The sequence below is a fragment of the Euwallacea fornicatus genome, chromosome 5, assembly GCF_040115645.1.
Source record: "Euwallacea fornicatus isolate EFF26 chromosome 5, ASM4011564v1, whole genome shotgun sequence".
Lineage (NCBI taxonomy): Eukaryota > Metazoa > Arthropoda > Insecta > Coleoptera > Curculionidae > Euwallacea > Euwallacea fornicatus.
In genome coordinates this window covers 582,305-602,847 of record NC_089545.1, presented here as the reverse complement: position 1 = coordinate 602,847, position 20,543 = coordinate 582,305, and the positions used below count along the sequence as shown (strand labels likewise).

At 41.9% G+C, this 20,543-nt stretch overlaps 4 protein-coding genes across 8 annotated transcripts; 1 reads left to right on the top strand and 3 right to left on the bottom strand.

Moving 5' to 3' along the window:
* Positions 1-31: 31 nt before the first annotated feature.
* On the bottom strand, positions 32-12,392 carry LOC136339386 (golgin subfamily A member 6-like protein 7). 5 transcript variants are annotated; one of them, XM_066282605.1, is made up of 5 exons: positions 12,274-12,373; positions 6,392-6,477; positions 848-1,069; positions 381-808; positions 32-331 (listed from the first exon to the last, which is right to left on the bottom strand). In XM_066282605.1, exons 1-5 carry the CDS (start codon positions 12,337-12,339, stop codon positions 96-98), a joined length of 1,038 nt encoding a protein of 345 aa, XP_066138702.1. In that variant the 5' UTR covers positions 12,340-12,373; the 3' UTR covers positions 32-95. The 5 variants fall into 5 exon arrangements, with proteins under 5 accessions (XP_066138702.1, XP_066138701.1, XP_066138703.1 ...); XM_066282604.1 differs by having other exon boundaries at positions 381-1,069; positions 12,274-12,392; XM_066282606.1 differs by lacking the exon at positions 12,274-12,373 and adding an exon at positions 7,140-7,351 and having other exon boundaries at positions 381-1,069.
* LOC136339389 (uncharacterized) lies at positions 9,086-10,700 on the top strand. The gene is made up of 4 exons (XM_066282609.1): positions 9,086-9,223; positions 9,940-10,177; positions 10,241-10,369; positions 10,429-10,700. Exons 1-4 carry the CDS (start codon positions 9,215-9,217, stop codon positions 10,668-10,670), a joined length of 618 nt encoding a protein of 205 aa, XP_066138706.1. The 5' UTR covers positions 9,086-9,214; the 3' UTR covers positions 10,671-10,700.
* A 30-nt stretch (positions 12,393-12,422) lies between the features above and the next one.
* On the bottom strand, positions 12,423-16,943 carry Cpr73D (Cuticular protein 73D). Its single transcript, XM_066282599.1, has 9 exons — positions 16,010-16,943; positions 14,702-14,879; positions 14,421-14,646; positions 14,168-14,362; positions 13,986-14,107; positions 13,762-13,926; positions 13,209-13,712; positions 12,913-13,150; positions 12,423-12,862 (listed from the first exon to the last, which is right to left on the bottom strand). Exons 1-9 carry the CDS (start codon positions 16,028-16,030, stop codon positions 12,661-12,663), a joined length of 1,851 nt encoding a protein of 616 aa, XP_066138696.1. The 5' UTR covers positions 16,031-16,943; the 3' UTR covers positions 12,423-12,660.
* A 148-nt stretch (positions 16,944-17,091) lies between these two features.
* On the bottom strand, positions 17,092-20,262 carry LOC136339388 (cathepsin D-like). The gene is made up of 9 exons (XM_066282608.1): positions 20,062-20,262; positions 18,918-19,074; positions 18,728-18,860; positions 18,556-18,674; positions 18,312-18,499; positions 18,085-18,240; positions 17,851-18,016; positions 17,450-17,542; positions 17,092-17,368 (listed from the first exon to the last, which is right to left on the bottom strand). Exons 1-9 carry the CDS (start codon positions 20,163-20,165, stop codon positions 17,219-17,221), a joined length of 1,266 nt encoding a protein of 421 aa, XP_066138705.1. The 5' UTR covers positions 20,166-20,262; the 3' UTR covers positions 17,092-17,218.
* Between the last annotated feature and the right edge of the window lie 281 nt (positions 20,263-20,543).

Genomic DNA, 20,543 nt, shown 5'->3' with positions numbered 1-20,543 from the left:
GGACTGGCATCAAATCAATAACATAACGAAATGCTGAGCAGATTTAGTTTATTCAATAATGATTACTTAAACATTACACCAGTTACGTAATTACTTTAACTATGATGATATTTGCTAATGATCCTGTTCAAGAATTCGCTCATTAGATCCGATTTAGTTTTCGCAGGTTTCTTCGGGGGTCCTAAGCCCAGCCCTTCGGCGTAAATGGGAACCAACGCTTGGTCTGGCGACACTCCCGCGATCGCTGTTCCAACTGGACGAGCTATTGCCAGTCCGCCTGGACCAACCACCGCGGTTGCTATTGGTTTGCTTGCTGCCACACCTCCTTCGCCTGGAAAACCACTTTTATGAGCTAGAAGAGGAGTTTTCTGGCTACGTACCTGCCACTGCTAATCCCACTGGCTTCGCTTCCGCAACTGAAGCATCGTCGGGTGGCAAATTAATGGCAACAGCGTCGCTACCTTGATCCTCGCCTTCCCCTTCTTCCACTTTTCCTTCCTCTTTCTGATTTTCCTTCTCTTGCTTTTTCTTCTTAATTTCCTCCTCCGTCTTCCTTTTCTCCTCCTCCTTTTTACGTTTCTTCTCCTCCTCTTTCTTTTTGTTCTTATCTTTCGTATTGTCCCTTTTTCGGTCGAACCATTGAGTCAAGCCTTGTCTATTTTCGAGTGTCAAAGCAGTGTTGTCCTGAAACTCTGCCAGCTTTTTCGCAGACTGATTAATCGACATCATGTGCTGCTGATACATTGATTCCTCGGCTGGTGTCAAACCCCCTCTGGCTTTAGCTAATTCCTGCAACTTAACAATTTCACTGGCTTTGATTTGAATATTCTTAATGTAGTCATCGTACCCTTCGTAATGCTCGGTGTCGTAGGAGGAGGGCAGAGGAGGATTTTCTAGTTCGGTTGGGTCGATTTCGACTTCGGTTTGTTCGAGTGGGGGCAGCGGTTGCTCGGGAGTTTGCACGATCGAGATCACTTGTCCTAATGGCGTGTTCGATATTTGGAGGGATTGCCCTTTTGCTCCCCCGTAGAATGGGATTAGGGTGACGGAGTTCGACTTATGTGTACTCCTGAAATTAATGCTTGCGATTACGTCATGCATAAACCGGTTACGAAGTGAAATTAATGTTAAATGATGCACGTTTCAGCAATGCAACGCCAGAAGCCCGAGTTCTGGAGGCGATAGGAGGTTGAACCGGCGTGGGAAACCATGAGCAGTATATGAAAATTTTGGAGAAGGACAATCAATTCAGGTTTATTTCATTTTTTTAAATAAATACCATCGGTTTCTGATTTTTTTTATTGTTCTCAAGACAGTATTATCACCTAAATAGTTCTTAAAATGGTATTAATTCTAACAATTTATGGTAACTTTACTGAAGTTAACAATACTGAAAATACTTTTTGACTGATTCTAATGCAGGATGGAATTAAGAGTAAAAACTAGAACTTATCATTCATCCCAGAGCACACTCGCATATACCCTATCTGCCTAGTACGATAGAGCTACCATTATAGTTTTCCTTAGCTACGGCACTTAAGTCTATAGATTAATTAAAACTTAATAAAATTGAGCTATTTTTGTACCATAACGGGGGAGTGGGAACAAACGGCCGAAGATAAAGGAATTCCGGACCCTGCTGGTATCAGTCCTTCGGAGTAGGCATTAACCGGTAGGAGCCATAACAACAGCACCCTCCAGCTAGTGCCTGCAATTCCAATATCCACTTATTCACTGTGCAGTTGGGAAAATAGAGCAGAAGAGTGAAATTAAATAAAATCGACAAAAAGAGAGGAGAGCGCTAAAAACAGTTAGAAACAGACGTAAAAAATGGAGTACAACAATGCAGTTGCGAGAAATAGAAAATTCCCACATTCTCTGAGAAAGCTTTTCACGCATTTCCTAAATTATCCTTTATCCACAGCAACTTAAAAGTATTCATAACTAATTTCTAAATCACTCTGCGCATGCGCAATGCCACCCGGTCCGGCTATGGCAACGGCCTCAGGTTCGAACAGTATATCGGCATTGGAACCCTTTCTGAGAACGGCTCTAGATAAAGGGTTGGAAATGGCTTTTCCTTCAACCCCGGCCACCGCCGTCGATTGCGGCTTCAGTATCAACGTGGTGATATCCTTTTCATTCAAATAGTTCGAGGTTCTGAATCGAATCACCTTATCTTGAGCTACGGTGTTACGGTTGTGGATGTAATGGAATAGAGGGTGTAGGCGGTACGGGGCTAAAGATGGTGGATTTGCGTCCTCTTTGGCGAAGAAATTCCTCGGTTCTTCGATGGAAAGATTCCTCAGGAGATTTCTGTATTCTTTTTTCAGCTGCGTGGTAGATCGGGCGAAGTACCTAGGAAAGCGGTAGTACTGAAAGGAGACAGGCGCAAAATAGGGGTTAGAGCCATGATTTGGAAAGAAGAGAAGCAGTGGCCAAGCAGGTGAAGATCTCGCGTTGGGAGGTCTGGGAAGAGAAAAGAGGTTGATTAGACAGTAGATCTGGAAAGCTATAATCTCTAAAGCAGATATTGAATGATACGTGTTAGATTCGCGCGGGGGTCGGGTGTAATAATTTACTGGTTTAAAATAAAACAGTTTATTAAAAATGGCAAAATGTTTAAAACAATATTGAAACCTACACATCTAATACCTGTCTCGTATAATACAACAATTCCCTGGAGGCTTAGCTCTTCCCATTTGTACAATTTTTGGCATGAGAAGACCCGCCTAAATCATATTAATGACACGCCCTGTTTAAACTAAGTTTCAATGCACATTAAATACCCTCAAGAACAATTTAAAGGAGTTTAACAAATCTTGACATTCGAGGTGCGTTATGCCCTCAAAACCTTCAGATAGAAGGGCAAAATTCACTAAATTTGTTTTCAAAATTAGACGCTCGTATCGTATTGATTACCACTACCAATCAATCAATCAATTTTAGTAATGGCGCGATTCATATATTTTTGCGAATTTGTGTCAGTTTTTTCAGGCAAGAAATTTTTCAGCAAAGAAAACAACATCTCTAGCAATGGACGCGGGCTGATATTACTCAGCTTCAGCCCTACCAGATTTCTGCAATTTTCCCCATTTTACAAAAATTATTTCAATTGGTTCTTAGTCTAGAACCACATACACCTAAAAGACAATGCATCAGTTCTGTCTCACAACCCTAGTACTCATTCCCCCTGTTATAGTAAACTACAGGCCCTATAGCTACGACCTTCCCAACTCTGATGTTAGGTTCGTGTTTCGTCGCATTTAGCACGGAACCCTTTACGACTTCATTCAAATCGATCTTCGGATCCACTGCCACAACCTTAGTCCCAGATCCCGCTATTGCCAAACCATCGGGATGGGTATAAGCCACTCCGTTGGGGCCCACAATGGCAGTCCCCCCGCTGCCTGCAGTCGCAATGCCGCCAGGGCCAGCAATTGCCACGCCCCCTTTTCGAACTTTGAGCTTATGAATGAAGATCCCATTTCCGGTATTGTCTTTGCTGAAAACCTTTCTACTTCCTTCATTGGAAACGCTAATATTTTCCGCTTTCTCTGTCTCCTGGGGATCATCTTCCAGTTCTTCTATTTGCACAGATTGTCGGATGATCTGAGGAGATTCTTTTTGTTCGGGCTGCGGATTTAGGATTAAGTTCGCTAATTGAGTCTCGTTTCGAGATCTAAAATATGAATTCCAATCTATTTTTTCTGTGTTTATGTTATCGCTCAACCCTCTTCCTTCATCCACGGGCAAGTTTACAGTAAATTTAACTAAATCCTCATCCCCTAAATCGATATCCTCTAAATCGAGATACCTAGCGGGATCTTGCTCTCCTTCGATATGAGCGATTTTGATTTCCTTAGTTCCCACTTTCTTGTTCATCTCCACCAAAACTTGATCACGTCCTAGGGCAGCTGTGTTTTTGACCCTAGTCGGTTGGGGCCTTGGGGTGAGCTTGCAAGGCCCATCGGCACCAGCGCTGTTCCCGTATTCGACCATATTGGTGACGGCGTAGTACATTTGAAGAAATGGGTCTCTGATGTATATGGGGAACAAATTAGCTCCAGGCCAATTCCAGTTTTGCCTGGCTTTATGGCCGCTTTGCTGCTGATAATTACTCGACATGGGCTGTTGATATTGCTGCTGCAAGCTGATGGGATATCGGAGCATGATGTCTCTGATATTGTCCACAGTTTGCTTTTGAAGAAGAGGGGTGCTCTGAGCATTTGGTTCAGGTAGTAGAGGGTTGTTCGGTGGAGGATAATAGTTCGCAGCAGGATCTGGCAGAGCCCCAAACATGTTATTCACGTAAGGATTAGGGGCCATGAATGACTGGTAATGAGTCACCTTCCTCTTGACATATTGACCAGGAATTTGGTCTTCGGGCAGTATTTCTGGATCGTTGTCCGTCACGCTAAACCCCGATAGATGTTCATCGTTACGAAAGTTTGGCTGCCTCAGACTGGGCTCTGCGGTTCTTCTAATATGGCCGTTTTCCAAATAGTCCAATATGGGATTACTAAACGGGTCCCGTGAAAATTTAAACTGTTCTGCCGATTTCAACTGGTCGTGGGATCTGGAGTAGCTGAAAGGGAAGTGGAAATAATTAGGCTTGGGCTTCTTCTGCAGAAGTCCCTGCTTCTTGTTGACTTCAGCGATTTTATCTAGAATTTCCTTAGTGTTTGCGTCTATCTTGCGTTGGGCGGAATAAGGTACTTTAGGGCGGTCTTGCGGATTATCAAGGGGAATTACTTCGTGGATAAATTGCCGTTCGACCCTAAAAGACAAAGTCGTTTTCCAGTCATAATGCCGCTTCTCAGTTCTTATAGCATAATTATTTAAAGCAGGACGATTATTATTTATTAAAGCAAAGCTACGTCATATTAGGTACTAATTAATTTCTAACTTACCTATTATACACATGAAACTAGCTTCTACCTACACTATTAGGACAGCACTCACACCCACAGAGATTATGTTACAAAGAGTATTCTTATCAGTATTATTGTTCCTACCTAGGATTTCTTTGGTTTTTGTACATATCTTTGGTTAGTAATATGTTCGTTTTATTTACATGGGAATCTCGTTTGCAGGAATCGTTCTCCCTAAATCGTACTCTGAACAGGAGAGTCTTCCTGGTTTAAAAAAAAACTTATTGGAGAAAGCTTGCTCTTCTCCATGAGTTTCAGTTTCGGCACAGCATATGAATGAAGAAAAGCTGCCGCGCTAACGAGGCCTTCAGCTTTCTATCTGGTTTTCAGTGACCTTTCCACTTACTTCTTGTTTTAAATTGGTAAACTTAAAGTGCGATCTATGTAAGCAAAGTTTAACTTTCTGGACAAGTTTAACGGGGAAACCGAGTTAAAAAAGCCCCACAAAGAAACGACGTCACGGACCGTCTTTAGATTTAACGGAAAGGGATCCGTAGTCTTCCGTAGTTCCCCCGAAACAGGAATATGGCGACCGTGAGTCCAGAGTGGTGACGCCGATATTCCTCAATAATGCTGGAAATTGCTTTCCAATGTATATTCATAGTAAGTGCACCCGGTTTGGTTTCTGCGACATAATTCTGTGATTATCTGGGTCCAGAAAAGATCACGTCCAGATAAGGAAACGGTAAAAATCTAGTTCCAGGACGTTAACGGGCATTTTTAATTTTTCGAATCCGGCAATTGTGGAGCTGCGGCCCTTTCGGTTTGGTTCAGGTTTGTCGCAAAGGAGGGGCAGCTACGGAGGTACAACCTTGCACCAATTCAAGGTCGGTCGTGGTCGTACCAACTCTCCACTGCCTGCCTCGATCGGGTCGTTCCCTTGCACATGCACGTTGCAGCTTTTTAATCTTTAGTTTGACTTCATTTTTTTTTTTTTTTTAAGCGTTCAAGATGAATGACAATGGTGAATAATGATTGCCATCCCGATTGCACGAAAGACCAATGCGTTTTTGGTTAATGAATATGTACATAATAAACCGTTTTTCGTTTGTTAATTATTAGATTCCGTTCGGCGAAAAATCTATGAAGAATCCCCGGGAGATTTCTTTAGAGAAATGAATGGTAAACTAGCAAGCGTATGCGCGGATGATTGGACGTTTTGGCGACTGTTGAAAGGCAGCAGCAAAATTTCGTCATGGGTCTGACGACGGGTCAAATCCGGAACGGCTGATGGGTCCTCGAAAAACAAGTCGAGTTTTCTGAATACATTGTCCGCGAATTCGCGATGTCCTAGATACGGGGTGTTCGAGTTTCATTTTAAAAATCGAAAATTAAAAAAAAAAAACTTGCACGAAACACGGATTATGTACATTAGCCTATGATCAGACATGCAAAAATTGAACATGGATATATCCCTTTTTTTCTTCAGTTTCGGTTGAAGGAAAAATGGTACTTACTGCACTTGAGAGTCAGCTCCTTCCTGTTGGGGTTCAACTGGATTCTGATTCTGAGGTCTACAGGACGCAAGACCAATGGAGAGTATCTGTGAGTTAAGACGGAAATCGAAGACATTATTGAGTTTTCTGAGCAGGGACGAATCTAATTAGTTAGCGAAAAATGATAAATAACTACTCATCCGAAAATGTCTGACACTCGCTGAATATTCGGCGTTAATTCCCCAATTATCATATTTTCATCAATTTTATGGTAATTTAATGTTATGGACAAATTAGCGCGGATCATTCGCGTTTGTTGATCGGAAGTAAGTTCAACGACTTATTTGTGTCTCTGCTTTGAAACGAGTTAAGATTTCGGTTAAATTTCTTACACGGTGTAGTCGCATGTGTGGAACCTCAAGCAAGCAGACATTATGGGCCAATATTTTGAAACTGGAGGACAAAAAAAAAGTACAAAAATCAAAAGTATCAATTTAATTTTCGATGCATAATCGGACGTGCCAGAAAGGCGTCCATCTAGGAGATGCTATTTGATCGCGAGGACTAACAACTGCGTAAAATTACCGTGACTTTCTGCTAGTTCTGCAAGCTACTTAGTACATACCGCATTAACTTCAACAATAGTCCAATTTTTAAAGTATTTGTTACATCAATCATTAACAAAAAAAAAAAAAAAAAACAAGCTGACACCTTAACCCAAACCCATAGACCCACTTATCACTACCAAAAGCAATATCTAGGTACCTACCAAAAGATACTTTGAACACCACATAGTATAACTGTCTTATTGGTATAGAAATGGGCACTATATTGCATACATCAAGCGTACGCACGACTGACAGCCACCATATAGTTAAGCGCTTTTTAAAACTAACGGAAGAAGTTGGTTTGTGCGATGGTACTGGTCAGGAGGAAATCGAGGACGTTGTCGATGGTCAATTTTTGGCGCGATTTGAGAAACCATGTTATTGATAATAACGTCGAAGTACCGGTACCGTATTGTTGTACGAAACGAGAGGAGGTACGGAACAAAAGAGATGGAGGGTTTATTATTTCTATAATAACAATCTATGCAAACATGGAATTTCTGAGCGAAACTACGTTTCCATTTCCCGAGTTGAAGCGGCAAATTCCGATTCTGACTCGCCATTCCAGAGTTCAAACGTCGGATTCGTTTAACTGACACCTATGAAATGGGTCCTTAAAAATGTCACATAAAACCGACCCCTTCCTAGTACGCCTAATTAGTCTAAATTTTGTTCGCAATTTTTCGACTGGCCACAAATCAGAGGTTCATTTACTTAAAAGTATAATCTAGAAATTTATTGGTTCCTTATTCCTTCAAATTCTCCGGACAGCTAGTGTCCTCCCTTGTGTTTCATCCGAAAGATGAAGGAGCTTCCCTTTCAGCCGCACCTGGAGAACTACCGTAGTGTCATCACGTTTTCTTCCATGCGACGACTGGGACCTTTCCAGGACCACCATTCGTACTCTCTTGAGCAAGACTTCATTCTTTCGTAATGCTCCCATAACTAAAACTCAATTCTAGTTAAGAACCAACTTTAGATTTATTCACTGAACTCGCCCGACGACCAGTTCTCGAAGATGATACCCTGAATTCATTAACATAGACGCTAAGCAAGTCCAGGCATTGAACCGTTTAAAATTTGGGCTCTGGCAAGCAAAAACACCCAAAAGCCGCACTTGCGCGGCTACTTTCGGGCTGTCATAACGCCTCTCTTTAACCCACGAGTACCGTAAATTTCCAATGATCAGATAAATACTTTTTGATGGAAATGTGACGAGCAGAGATCCGAGATCGGCTCTCGTGAGCTGGCAGGCGAGTTCATCGACTCGCAATGTCAAGGTCCATCACGGGCAAGGCGAACTGCTAGAACTGCACCTGCATAGCTCTTCATATCGGATGAAGAAATTAGTAAATAAACACGTCCTGAGAGGCAAACTTGCCGAAGTTGCAGACTGAAGAGGACATTTAATATGCACGACGAGGGGACAAGACGTAAGAAATTGAAAATTATAAAAGCTCAAAGTTGCGTCAATTGCCGATTTTAAATAGGCATTATAACACTCGAGGAGCTTTCTTTATTACGGTTAAAATCGTGATGGGCCTGTTTATGGACAACGTGGTCACCTCAATACATATTTTCGATCGACATCGTAATTGATGACGCAAGAGGTACGTAGGTATTGATGGATGGTATGCGGGAACCTGAACTTCTCCCAAGCGGAGAGAAAAGTGCTATGAAGTGGGTGAAAAAAAGGAAAAAATTATTTACTGCTACGTCTCTCGATGCAGACTCCTAATCTCTCCAAGTTTTTACGTTGTCTCTGGTTAAGCTCAGCTGCCTTTAATTATCTTTAAAATTTATGACAATCCTCTTCAAAACGAGTTTGTCGCACCTACTTTTACGATCTATATATTTCAATTCACCATCCCGATCTATTAACTTGAAGATATCTAAACGAGTTCCACGGGATATTTTGCTAGCTGGCATTCCCAGCAAGCGCTTATTCCACCAGGGTTCGTTGAATAATTTATGCACGGACTTCCTCAAATGTGTCCCTGCCCACCCGAGACTTGACAACCGCTGGCGCAAAACCTGCCTCCGTTCATCCATTAAAAGCTTATGAGTTCCTTCTTTTTACCTCGTACACGTTGCACTATATCAAGTCTTGCCGAGAATCATTGAATCTTCAGGAATGCCACATCCTCCGTTTTTTATTTCCCCGTATATGTATATAATCATCCAGTCCTTGTGAGGTAGGTTAGTTAGAGACACTTGTTCTAGTGCTTCGGGTAACATGAATCTGGTAAGCAAGAAGACTTCTTTTGCCATAGCTGGATTGCAAATGGGAAAAAAAACATGTGCTTTCGAGCCCTCCTGGGCTTTAGGTAAACGACGGTAGGAAAGCTCTGAATATACTAATTATTTGTGTTTGTAAGGACGCAGTTGAGACTCGTGCCGGGACTCGTAAAGGTCTCATGGTGTCCCGCAATTCGTGAACTTCCAGAGATGTTTCCGTTTAACTACCAAAAACGTTAATTAATTATTCGCAAACGCGCAATTCCAAATTGTGTTTCAATCAAAACTTGAAGAAAACTCTGCCCTACTTACGTCACGAAATTAATGGGTGCTGCATATAAAATTTTCTCTCATCTTGAGGTTGAGGTCCTGCAGGCGGCCCCGATGAGTGGCATGTGTGGGTCTCAATCAAAATGCGAGAGGCAAATTGTTTGTCTATCAAAATTTTGGAATTCTTATTTATTCTCCGACTGAATCTTCCCAAACCGTCAGGGATGATTTGTGAGATAAATACGACCTGCGTCTCGCCCTAAATACGAACAAAATTTCCTCTGTTCCCGCATCTCACACAGCCACTCATAGCAGCGTTTTCACTAAACAACTCTCCCCAGTCATCTAGGTAAATTTGTGCCACAAATCAGCCTATGTTTCTCACAAAAACTGCTACTTTTCCTCCCTCTCTCGCGGATCAAAATTAACCAATAAATTCATTTCCTCCTTTAGCTCACGGTATGCGCCTGCCTCATCGTCGGGTCTCAAGGGGCCACCCTGAGTCCCGTCCATATAGCCGAAGTTGACGTAAGAAGATCTGGAGACCAGTTTTCGTACAACATCAAAGAAAGTAGCGGATCAGTCGCTATCGAAAACTCCCCTCCTGGAAAAGTTGGGCTAACGCTGGGAGACAAACCATTTCAAAATTCTCTGGGGTCTGGCCCCATCCCTTCCGCGGACCCCATTGAAGGTACACTGAATGCAATCTATGTTAGTTTATACTGTTTATTAAGTTTTGTTGTTTAAAATTCAGAGAGACGGTCGAACGGTGACGATCCCAAACCCGCTGAGGCCCCTGCAGCGATCCCAATTCCTTTAGGAATCCAGCCGATTGTCCTCACCTACGCAGGGCCTAACCCAGCGATGGGCATAAATATTCCACGTTAGTACTTAATATAAAAATATGCATGAGAAATTGTAGCGAGGAATTGTTACGTTTAGGTGATAACAAGAAGTTGTACTCCAAACCGCTCTCCAAAGAAGAGATTCCTGAAGGGGTTCCTATTTACGATGAATCTAAATCCCCATTAGGTTCGCTGACATCACAAGCTTCTCCCATCTATAATGACGCTTACGTAAATTTTCAAGATATTTGTTACTACGATAGGCCCCCCAACGCATGGACAGTGCCCAAGTACTGCGTGCGGGTACTCCGTGGAATGCCCATGTCCATTATTAATTAATTAAGGTTAAATAAATGCGAGATGATGTGGGTAATTTGTATTTCTTAAAGTGTGCTTCAAAATCTTAAAAGCTCCCTCGATAATCGCCATATGTAGCATTCTCCGGCGCCTTTGCCTGTCCAAGCAAAATTCTAACGTCCTCCCCATTCTCCATATCTACCTCTTCTTGACCACCTTCGGCAGCCTCAGGGCCCACCACTAAATAAGCTAAGTTCCCTCCGGTCACCCTAAATCCTTGCTCAGGGTCGGTCTCGTACCTCAGGTCGTGAAAGCCTGTGGCGTCGACGTATTGAAAGTACCCCTTGATATTTCCATTAAGATCAGAAGTTTCTTCAGTTTTATGAGAGCCAGCATCAAATAGGAAATAGTAGAAGCGATTTTTTCTGTAAGGGAGGATGTAGTACGAGTCGAGGAGGTTTTTGAGGTCGCTGGAAAGCTGCTGGAGGTTTTGAGTGAGATTGGCGAGGCTTCGGGGATTTTCGAATGGAAAGTCAAGCTGGCCGGATATGACAGTCTCATTGTTAGGGGATGACGCATTTTGACTGTCGACAAACTCTAAATTAAATATCTGCTATGAAACTGCTAGAAACTGAGGGAAAAATTCCTCACCAGGATTTGAGCTCATGGCAGTGGCATTCAGTGGTCGATATCCATTTCTACCGCCTTCAAACTTAACTTTCAATTCTTCTCGATCACTGGATTTATAGCTAAACCCATGAGGTCCATTGCTATCTTCAAACTCGATGCGCCCTTTGACAGACCCGTTTTCACTCGAAGATTCAGCTTTCTTGAAATTTCCCGTATTAAATTTGAATTGGTAAGACGAAGGGTCGTTCTGGTCGTAATTTCTATAGGGGTAATTTTGGGGATCTATCAAGTAATACGGAGTGATGTAGAGGCCTGATGTTCTTTGGATCGTCCAGATGTGATTAAAAGGGTAGACCGGCTGCCAATAAGGGCTGGTCCTCGCAGGATTTGAGACTGTAACGGCAACGGCAGTTATTTGGATATGGTATAAAGGATGAAATGTGTAACGTGCCTTTCAGGTTGTTGTACTTAGGAATTTGCTGGATATTTGATTGCGGTTGGTAATTTGCCCCCAAATTCCCAAGATTATCTCCATAAAAGGCAGTTTCTCGGTTTCTAGCTCCATTATCAGAACGGTACGGGTAATTGCCCTCATTCGAATGTGAGATTTGGTCGTACTGATAAGCTGCGCAAAGTAAAGTGTGTTGCAAGGTCAGAGATTGCAGGTAAACTGCTAAAACCTGTATTAAAAATGGGGCATTACGTTGGTTACAGTAAGTGTTGGTTGAAACGTTAATATTAGATCCGACACACCTGTTTGAATGACACGTGCGAAAAGTGATAGCCGCCCGGGAGGAAAGCGGTAACCGAGGGAGGAAGAGGCGTTTTCGCCACGTGCTGGGTATGGAGTTTTTACTTCAAGTGCGGGTTTACGTCGAACTGAGGGAAACTATGCCAGGAAAATGCAGTTGGATTTTAGTAAACAGCGATGAAAATTAAGGAAAGAGGGAAAAAGAGTTTCGTTCACCAGTGCGCGCACCACGGAAATCAACGATTGACATCATATTCAACTCACCAGACTTGCGCCCACCTCAGGCATGATGACCGAGAAAAACTGAGCTACATAAAGACTGGATGCCATTAATAATTATTAATGCAATTGCATACCTAATTAATGTGTATATTACATATAAATATTTATAGTGCAATAAAAACTGCTTTGGAGACAACGTATGATGCATTTATTGACGATGCGATCAATCTTATAAATAGATTAGGACAGGATCTGCTTAACAACCAAAACCTTATAGCACTACACCGCAGCTTGGTCGAAATAGCCCTAAAATTCCTTTAAAAATGTTCTTGCTCCGTTTAATGTTACTCAGGGGGTCTATTCCAGTTACTTCAGGCGATGATCACTTCCTATTTACGTATGCACCAACACGAAAGTATAATTTAACCCTTAATCTTTGTCTTTCCTCGTTGTTTTAATAGCAGAACTTGTACCACTGGCGGTGCTATTACTAATTATAGTATTTACAGTCTTAATGGTGCTACTCGGAGCTTCATTAAGTTGCTCCCTTCTAAAGGAGGTAGTGGTCTTCAAGGCCTCGCTGGGCGACAGAGACTCCGGAGGGTAAAGATCGATGGACTGCACATGAGCCCTACGAAAACGAAACTTTATTATCTGCTATGAATCTCTGTAACTTCCTACCTGACAGAAACTCCCGGAGGGACGTGCAACGGTTTCTGGCCAATGTTAGTGACTATGGTTCCAGGGCAGTTTCGACAAGGCTTCTGACTCCCTGCAATGTGCAGAGTTCCTCCGTTGTTTTCGAAGGGTCTCCCGTTTTCACTTCCAAAAAGCCCCTTTTCCGACTCTTCACTATAATCGTCAAAACTAGGCCCGGAGGTTGGCTTCCCTGACGGATAGCCTGCAAGCGTCGATAAGGCTGCAGATAATTAATAAAAGTATTAATAACGATATTTTCTGGAGAAACACGACATTACCAGGTCTCAAAGTGGTAGTAGAACTGCCTCCTACCACACTATCAAAGTTGCCAAAGCCTAACCCCGTATCATCATCCTCTGTCCTATAAGATCCATCCTCTCCATCAGGCTTATACGACCCGTCGTCTTTTCCTACAACATCCGGGAGTGCAGATTTGGTAGATTTAAAGGTTATTATTGTAGGTCTTGCTGTGGGTCTAGGCTGTTTAAAATCTTCCCCAGGATCTCTAAATAAATTGTCGTCAAAATCTTCATTGTCACCATTTTCCTTTTCAAATGCTTCAAAGTTTGGGCTTGGCGGTTTCGTTGGTGATGGTCTGGAGGTTCTACTTCGTGTTGGAGGAAGTTTCGGGGAATTTGGTTTCTTTCTTCCGAAACTACCATCATTGTGAGCTGCAAGCCCACCAAGTCCCTCCAGTCCACCGTCCCCTCTCAAACGGTAATAATCCTCATTTCCTATATCAATTCCATTGCTCAGCTCTGTCGAAGGTTTCGTAGATTTTCCTGTAAGCTCGGGGTTATTTTTTTACTACGATTTTCAGAAATTACACACGATCAAAGTTGAAAGGTTTTCCACTGGCATTTGCATTAAAAACATCATCATCAGACCTATATTCATAGAAATCATCGGCAATGATCCCTGGTGCATCAAAGGGAAACACTGTGGGTAAATGCGGGCCTTTCACGGTCTTCAAGACCCTGTATCCAGTATCTGGACCTAAATTGACATATAAGTTGTCTCGAATCGCTTTGACAAACGACACAATACTGAATTACCTGCAATATAGTGTACAGAGTGTTGTCTGCCCTTGTCGTCCAGATAGGTATAGGACCCTCTTACGTGGCCGGTCGAGTCGCTCACTTCAGTACGTCTTTGATCCGGGCCTGAAGATACGAATCTGCAACCGAAATGATTGTGATGAAGGAACGGTGAAGAAACTGCATGGGAAGAACTCTACTTGTAACTTCCATCAAGTCCCCTTTGGATAGACGTTCGTCCTCTTGGGAGAGGACGACCTCTTCCGTTGAAGTACAAGGAGCCATAAGCTCTAGGATTGCTGTCAGGGAAAGGTGTCTTCACGTGGAATCCAGTATTCTTTCCTGCGATATATTCCACATCATGTCTTTCTCCCACATCATCCCTATATGAATATCTGCAGCAAATATCTTATGACAGGAGAAAGTTCCGAATGTCTCGTCAAAACTTCTTACTTGCCAGTAACGTCACCGATCCGATTAGCGCTTTCCTGCTTACTATACGTGGGGGTCCTGAAGGCGAAATTATAACTAGGGTCTTCATAAAGGTCATAGTAAGGGTTATCGCGAGGTCCTATGGCTCTAGGTCCGTTTTGGTTCAAGTCGTACTTTCTGAAGATGTTTTTGCCTCGGGGGCGAAAGCCTCTAGGTCCAGCTGTGTAGATCGTGGTATCGAGTCCCCCTAATTGTCGTAGAAGTAGATGAAAAAGTTTCTTAAGGTGACATTTAAGTTTTACCAGTTTTAGGGTTTCTCCCTCCAAATTGGCCACGAACTACATTGTTCCTGTTGCCTTCGGCATAGTGGTAGGAATCGGGGTTTGTGTAGGCAAATTCAAAAGAACCGTTAGGCTGAACCACGTTGTAGTCGTCGTCACCTCCTTTAGCGAGGTGCGTCCAGAGTAGAAAAATTGTAATCTGTTGAGTCAGACAAAATGGCAATTAGCCATGAGGATTTTCGTTGGAGGATATACGTTTATATTCATATTAATTAATGGCCTCGATAAAATTAGAGATTGTGGTGCAAATTATGCTCTAAACAATGATATAAATTTTACGCTGTATATAATAAATGATCATTACTGTTAATGTGTTTTAATTGCTTCAAAATAATGTATATAACTCTCGTTTTCCCATCGAGGAAATATGGAAAGTAGTCAGCAATTATAAGATCTAACTAGAATACCATGAAAAACCTTATGGTTTGCTACAGAAACGTTTCGTGTACATCTTCGTTCATAAATACGGTCTTGATTGAATTTAGTCATTTGCTGTACATAACTGACACATCATTACAGAGAACGATGGTCTTCTCCCGTGAGCGCACTGCCCTTTTGCCCTTTCATCCCTATTTTCGGCTCTCCTCGAGGAATGTACCATGAGATTCCTCAAGACGTTTGATTATAGTGAATTTTTTAAAAATGTGTCGACATTGCTCAGCCTCCATGGGCAGTACCAGGTACGGCCCAGGGTGGCGGTTTTTCTTGGAGGTAGAGGCGCCGAATAAAAATCCGTCCAGGACGTTCGACTTGTCCGAGCCGGCCCTGGACATAGATGCTCTCTTCTACAGCAACTGTTTTCCTCCTAACTCTCCCATGCCGCTAAAGAATTTAATGTTCATTTTTTTTTAAACGTCACAGTTTTCCTATGATGTTTCTCAACAACTTTGAGCAAATGTTCATCGGATTTGAGTGATTCCCGCTCATAGCAAGGTTGTTTTAATTTTCCCTTACTGCCTTTGTGTTTGGCGCTAAGACGACTGGAGCAAATGGTTACTTATCGATAAGCAATTTCCGAGTAATACGCGTTTTAGTTTTGGAGATAGTAATCTCTTTGGTGCATTCGGCTGCACTCTTCACTCTTCATAAAAAAAAAATTAAAAAAATTGTGGTGGTAGGCGATAAATTGTGGGATGCACCGGATTTAATGGAAATCTTAATTGTTCGCGTTAAAACATCTGTGAGCAAAATTCATATTCCTCCTCCACCTCTGCGTGCCACAACACCTAAATCATATGAGATTCACTAATCACATCAAACCAAACTTACACTCGTGCAGTACCAGCTCATGGTGGCGCCCGTAACGTTACAAAGTTGGCCCGAAAACGACGATTAAACTAAACACAAAAATGTGTTAAAAAATCTTTTATAGCACCTTGGATAGTGGGGTGGTACTGCTTTAATGGAATATACGAATTGGATAGCTCAAACCTAGGAAATTTATTAACGTAATGAATCTTATTCGAGAAACGATTGTTTTACTGCAGGGAATCTCTTCTAGCGTGAAGATTGTAGATGCCCTTGGTGGGTATAAAGTTTAGAGACGGTCCGTTGGTCACAATTAAGCTTCCAGGACAATGATTTTAGTGCGAAGGCCTGAATCACCATATTCTTTAGGCAACATCGACGAAATCGGGCGTTATAGAGAACATATACGCTCCCACTAAACATCATCAATTTTGGACCAATTTTCGTGCCCATTGCGAAATTCGGGTGATGGATGTTGCGCACACATACAAATTTTGGAAGTTTTGTAACCCACCTTTGACACCACCATTGTGATGGATGCGGATCCATTTCCTCCAAGGATACAGATACTGATCGACATATTCATTATGGAAATGAACGGGGTTTTAAGTGATTTATAATGTCTTTGTAAGACCCTTCACAACGCACCGATTGCTTAAGTGATTTTTGAACTTGAATCCTTTGAGAGATCAACAAAAGATAACATTATTAAGTTGTAACGTTGGGAGATTAATTAATCGAAAACAGACAGCTGATATTTGCATTATTGGTGTGGGAAAACCGTTGGAATTGGGTTATGACTGCATATGATTTGATTACGGCGCAAGGCGAGCTGTGAGGATTGAATTTTGGAACGTTTTCTGGTCTTCCCGAGCCCTCCACCCGTCTTCTTAATTGGATTATATGGGCTGTGAAACCGCGAATGGCTCAAGTTATTAATTAAAAGGTGCTAAATTTAATCAATGAGTAAGTTTCGCGACGGTTGACCTCTCTTTTGAATCAGATAACTCCTTACAACCCGTACCCATAACGCACCACAATAAAGCGGCATTGCACGGCATCGCAATGAAAATTTAAGACCTTAAAAAATGCCCAATCACAAAGCTCGTGCACTAGTTTAATAACAAATTACATTTGTTCGGAAAATTCAGCAATATCGAGCTTAATGCTACGCAATTAACGAGTCGTGGAGCTATTCCTGAAAAGTGAAAATCTTCTACTAGAACTTGTTCACGCTGCCTTCACGATACCAATAGTTTTGTCTTTTATATTATAAATCGTATAATATTCGGATAAGAAGCTCCCCCCCAGTACCCAGAAGTTGGTATAGTTGTGGGGAACGAAGGTTGATAGGCACAAAGTTATCGACGCATAGGACATCTGCAAAAGAAAATATCGATCAGAATGGAACTAACGTAGGGAACGGAAGTTTAGGCCAGCTTTAGCGGTGAAATAGCTTACTTTAGCAGTGTAATCACGTCCTTTAAGGGTAAAATTCTGCCCTCCGATCGTAAACCCGATTTCAGGTAGTTTGTTTATGTTCTCGCAGTCTACCTGAAAACAGAAACATTTTTCGTCGTTTTGTGCTTACTACAGGCCCGCATTCCTGGAATCCGGAAAAAAAATGGGCGAATGTGGGGCACAAAGTAATACCCCAAATATAGTGGTTTCAAGCCCGAGGAGAGTCAGTTTCCTACAGTTTCGAAATCCACGGGCACGTGTCCCGCCTTGGCCTCAACCGAGAGACGGCAAGAACACAGAAATCGCAAATTTGACATGCAACACCTCTGATACCCAGGAAACTCACGGTCGACTCTCCGGATTCCGATTACCGAATGAAACTTCAGAATCTTCGATCTTACCCTGTATCTATTCAGAAAAAACGGGGTCGCTTTGATGACATCATGAATTTTGTCCACAGCTTCGTTGGGACCGATAATGTTGTTGGAGCTAGTGTCCGTAACAGCTGTGCACGACGCTCCGTTGCAAAAGTTAATTGGAGTGTCCGTTTGCTGGTTAACATAAATGCTAAAAGACAATGAGTATATTAAAGTTCTGTGAAAAATGACTTAAACGATGGAATGTAACACGCTTACAGGTCGAGATCGAATTGCCACAAATATCCAGGCTTTATGGGCATATACTTTATGGGGTCATATACGGTTTTATTGTTAGAGTCTTTTGTGCTATGAATGTGTCGTTTTTCAATGAAGCCTAGAATTATGTTCCCGCCATGATTCGACTGCGTATCCCTAAAAATTACAGGGAGCCAATAAAACTATCTACATTTTTTAGTATACCACAAATACGGTGATTCACTGACCTGTTTAGATACACGCAGAAAATGTTCTCTTTGATCTTTCCTTGTCGCATCAAAGCGTAGAAAAACGGTTCGTAGTTTTCGTTTTTCAGACCCAATCCGAAGACGCCATCGATTTTGTTAAAGAGCATGGTGTACGGCACCTGTGTCATTTCCACGAAGGAAAAGTTGTTGATCTTGGAATGGGCAATCTGAAATGAACCCCAGAGTGCGGAAATCGGAAAATACACCTTGATATCGCACTTACAGAAACATTATCAAAAGAGAAGAAACCAGTGAGATTATACTTTCCTTCAGGCAGTACCACGGACTTCCCGTCCGGCTTGTACTCCGAGGATTTATCATGGTTGTAAGTTTTATGGAACCCTTCATAGACAATTACATAAAGCCTGAATTACGACGCATAACGGCGTACTTACAGCACCCAACGTGAGCGAGATCAAACCTATTGCAGCGGGAGGACAAAACCCACGAGTAGGTCCAGTCGGTGGCGAAAGCCACGTTGAGGGTTTGACCTGGATGACCAACCACGATAGTGCCGTAAAACTCGTTCTACATCAAAGAATTTTAGTTACTTTTAAGCCTAAAAATGTGTATGGTGGTACCTACGTCAAAATACCTGTACAAAATAACGGAGTCATTGGTACGGTTCGCATGGTGGTGCTTCTTGTAAACCCAATCAAAATGAAGGCCGTATTGGCTCAATTTCCTGGCGTTATTTATGTGTTGTTCGAAGGACGTTTTGGGCTGCCTCTTTAGATGTATTCTGAAAGAGCAATTTCTACAACCAAGCTTCAAGTCGTACGCAAGAGAGTTTCATGGGATTTACGGGGATTGTGGAATATTCGTAACTTTAAACCCAGATATTCGGACGTTTTTGAAAAATACTGATTCATCCCCTGATGGAAACGCACGGTGATTTCTCAATACGTTAACGGTTTCTGAGAAAACATCGAACTACTTATGCCTGAGTCATGTTTTCCTTACAGGCAATAACTCATTTAACGAATTTTGCGGGCACAAAAATTCGCATTTTATCTCGGTAACGTTTGAACTTACCACTTCCGGATTAGATTATGAGTCTTTTCGATTTAATAACAATTCTCGTAATGGTTTAAATAATAAAAACTAATGATAAACATGATTCAATCTTGGGTGAAAATAGCCTGTCGGTATCAGTCAGGGTCACGATGCAGCATAATAGTTAGCCGAAGTTAGATAGCAGTCAGAAGCTATGTAAGTTGACGCGATAGCATTAAATTATCAACGCTGCGTAAATAAAAACGTTGAATTAATATACAAGTGCTATAAAATAGCTAATAAAGCAGCTCAAAAACAGAATAATGGCTGAAACAACGAAACAACCAAATATTCTAAGAGGTTTTTTGACAAATTGGCGAAGGAACGATTGGTCGTCAAAGCGTATTGTAATAACAAACAACGCCTTATGCTTTGTCCTATACAAACCTGCAATGTTGGACAACGAATTGAACATTATTTACTCGCAAATTTTTTCGTTATTTCGTGGTTTCCTTCAGACGACAAAATTCCCAGAAATGCTCACCTTTCCGAATGTACCAAAGAGAAGCTTTAACAAAGCTTTAAGCCGCTCAACAGTAAATTAACCAGAGAGAACCTGGTGGGCGAGATGATTAACTAGATAAGCAAAATCAATAACGTAAACAAATCAGCCGGGTCAATACGTGTCAAGAAGATAATAAATGTACTACGTAGGAAACGAGTTAATTCTTACGTTATTCCATTGGTGGGTTCGTCAGTAGTTTCCTCCTCAGCTGCACTACCACATGTGAAATAGAACAAACACGTTACGAAAAGTAAAGCATATTTCCATGACATTCTGAGCTATGGAATAAACGAGAGTGTTCAAATTTAAAGCCGACAGTGTTCGAACAACAGAACTCCGAAGTATAACGTCCGACGAGAGAAGCGAGAGCTATATCAGTAAATGCTCAAGCTTTCATGGGATTCCTCAAACTTTTCAGTCGTGAGCAATTTAAATATATAGGCTTTAGCAAAAAGCGCCATCTGAAGGTTAAGGACCTAAACGTACTCGTTGCTATAACGAGCTAAGGAACTTGAAAGGGTTTTTTGCAAATTGGTATTGAAAAATCCATCGTTAATCACTTGATCGGATTGTACTGTACGACCACAGCATTTAATGATTGTTGCTGCATTGTTTGTTCGTTAAATACGCTGAACGTGTACATAGGATAC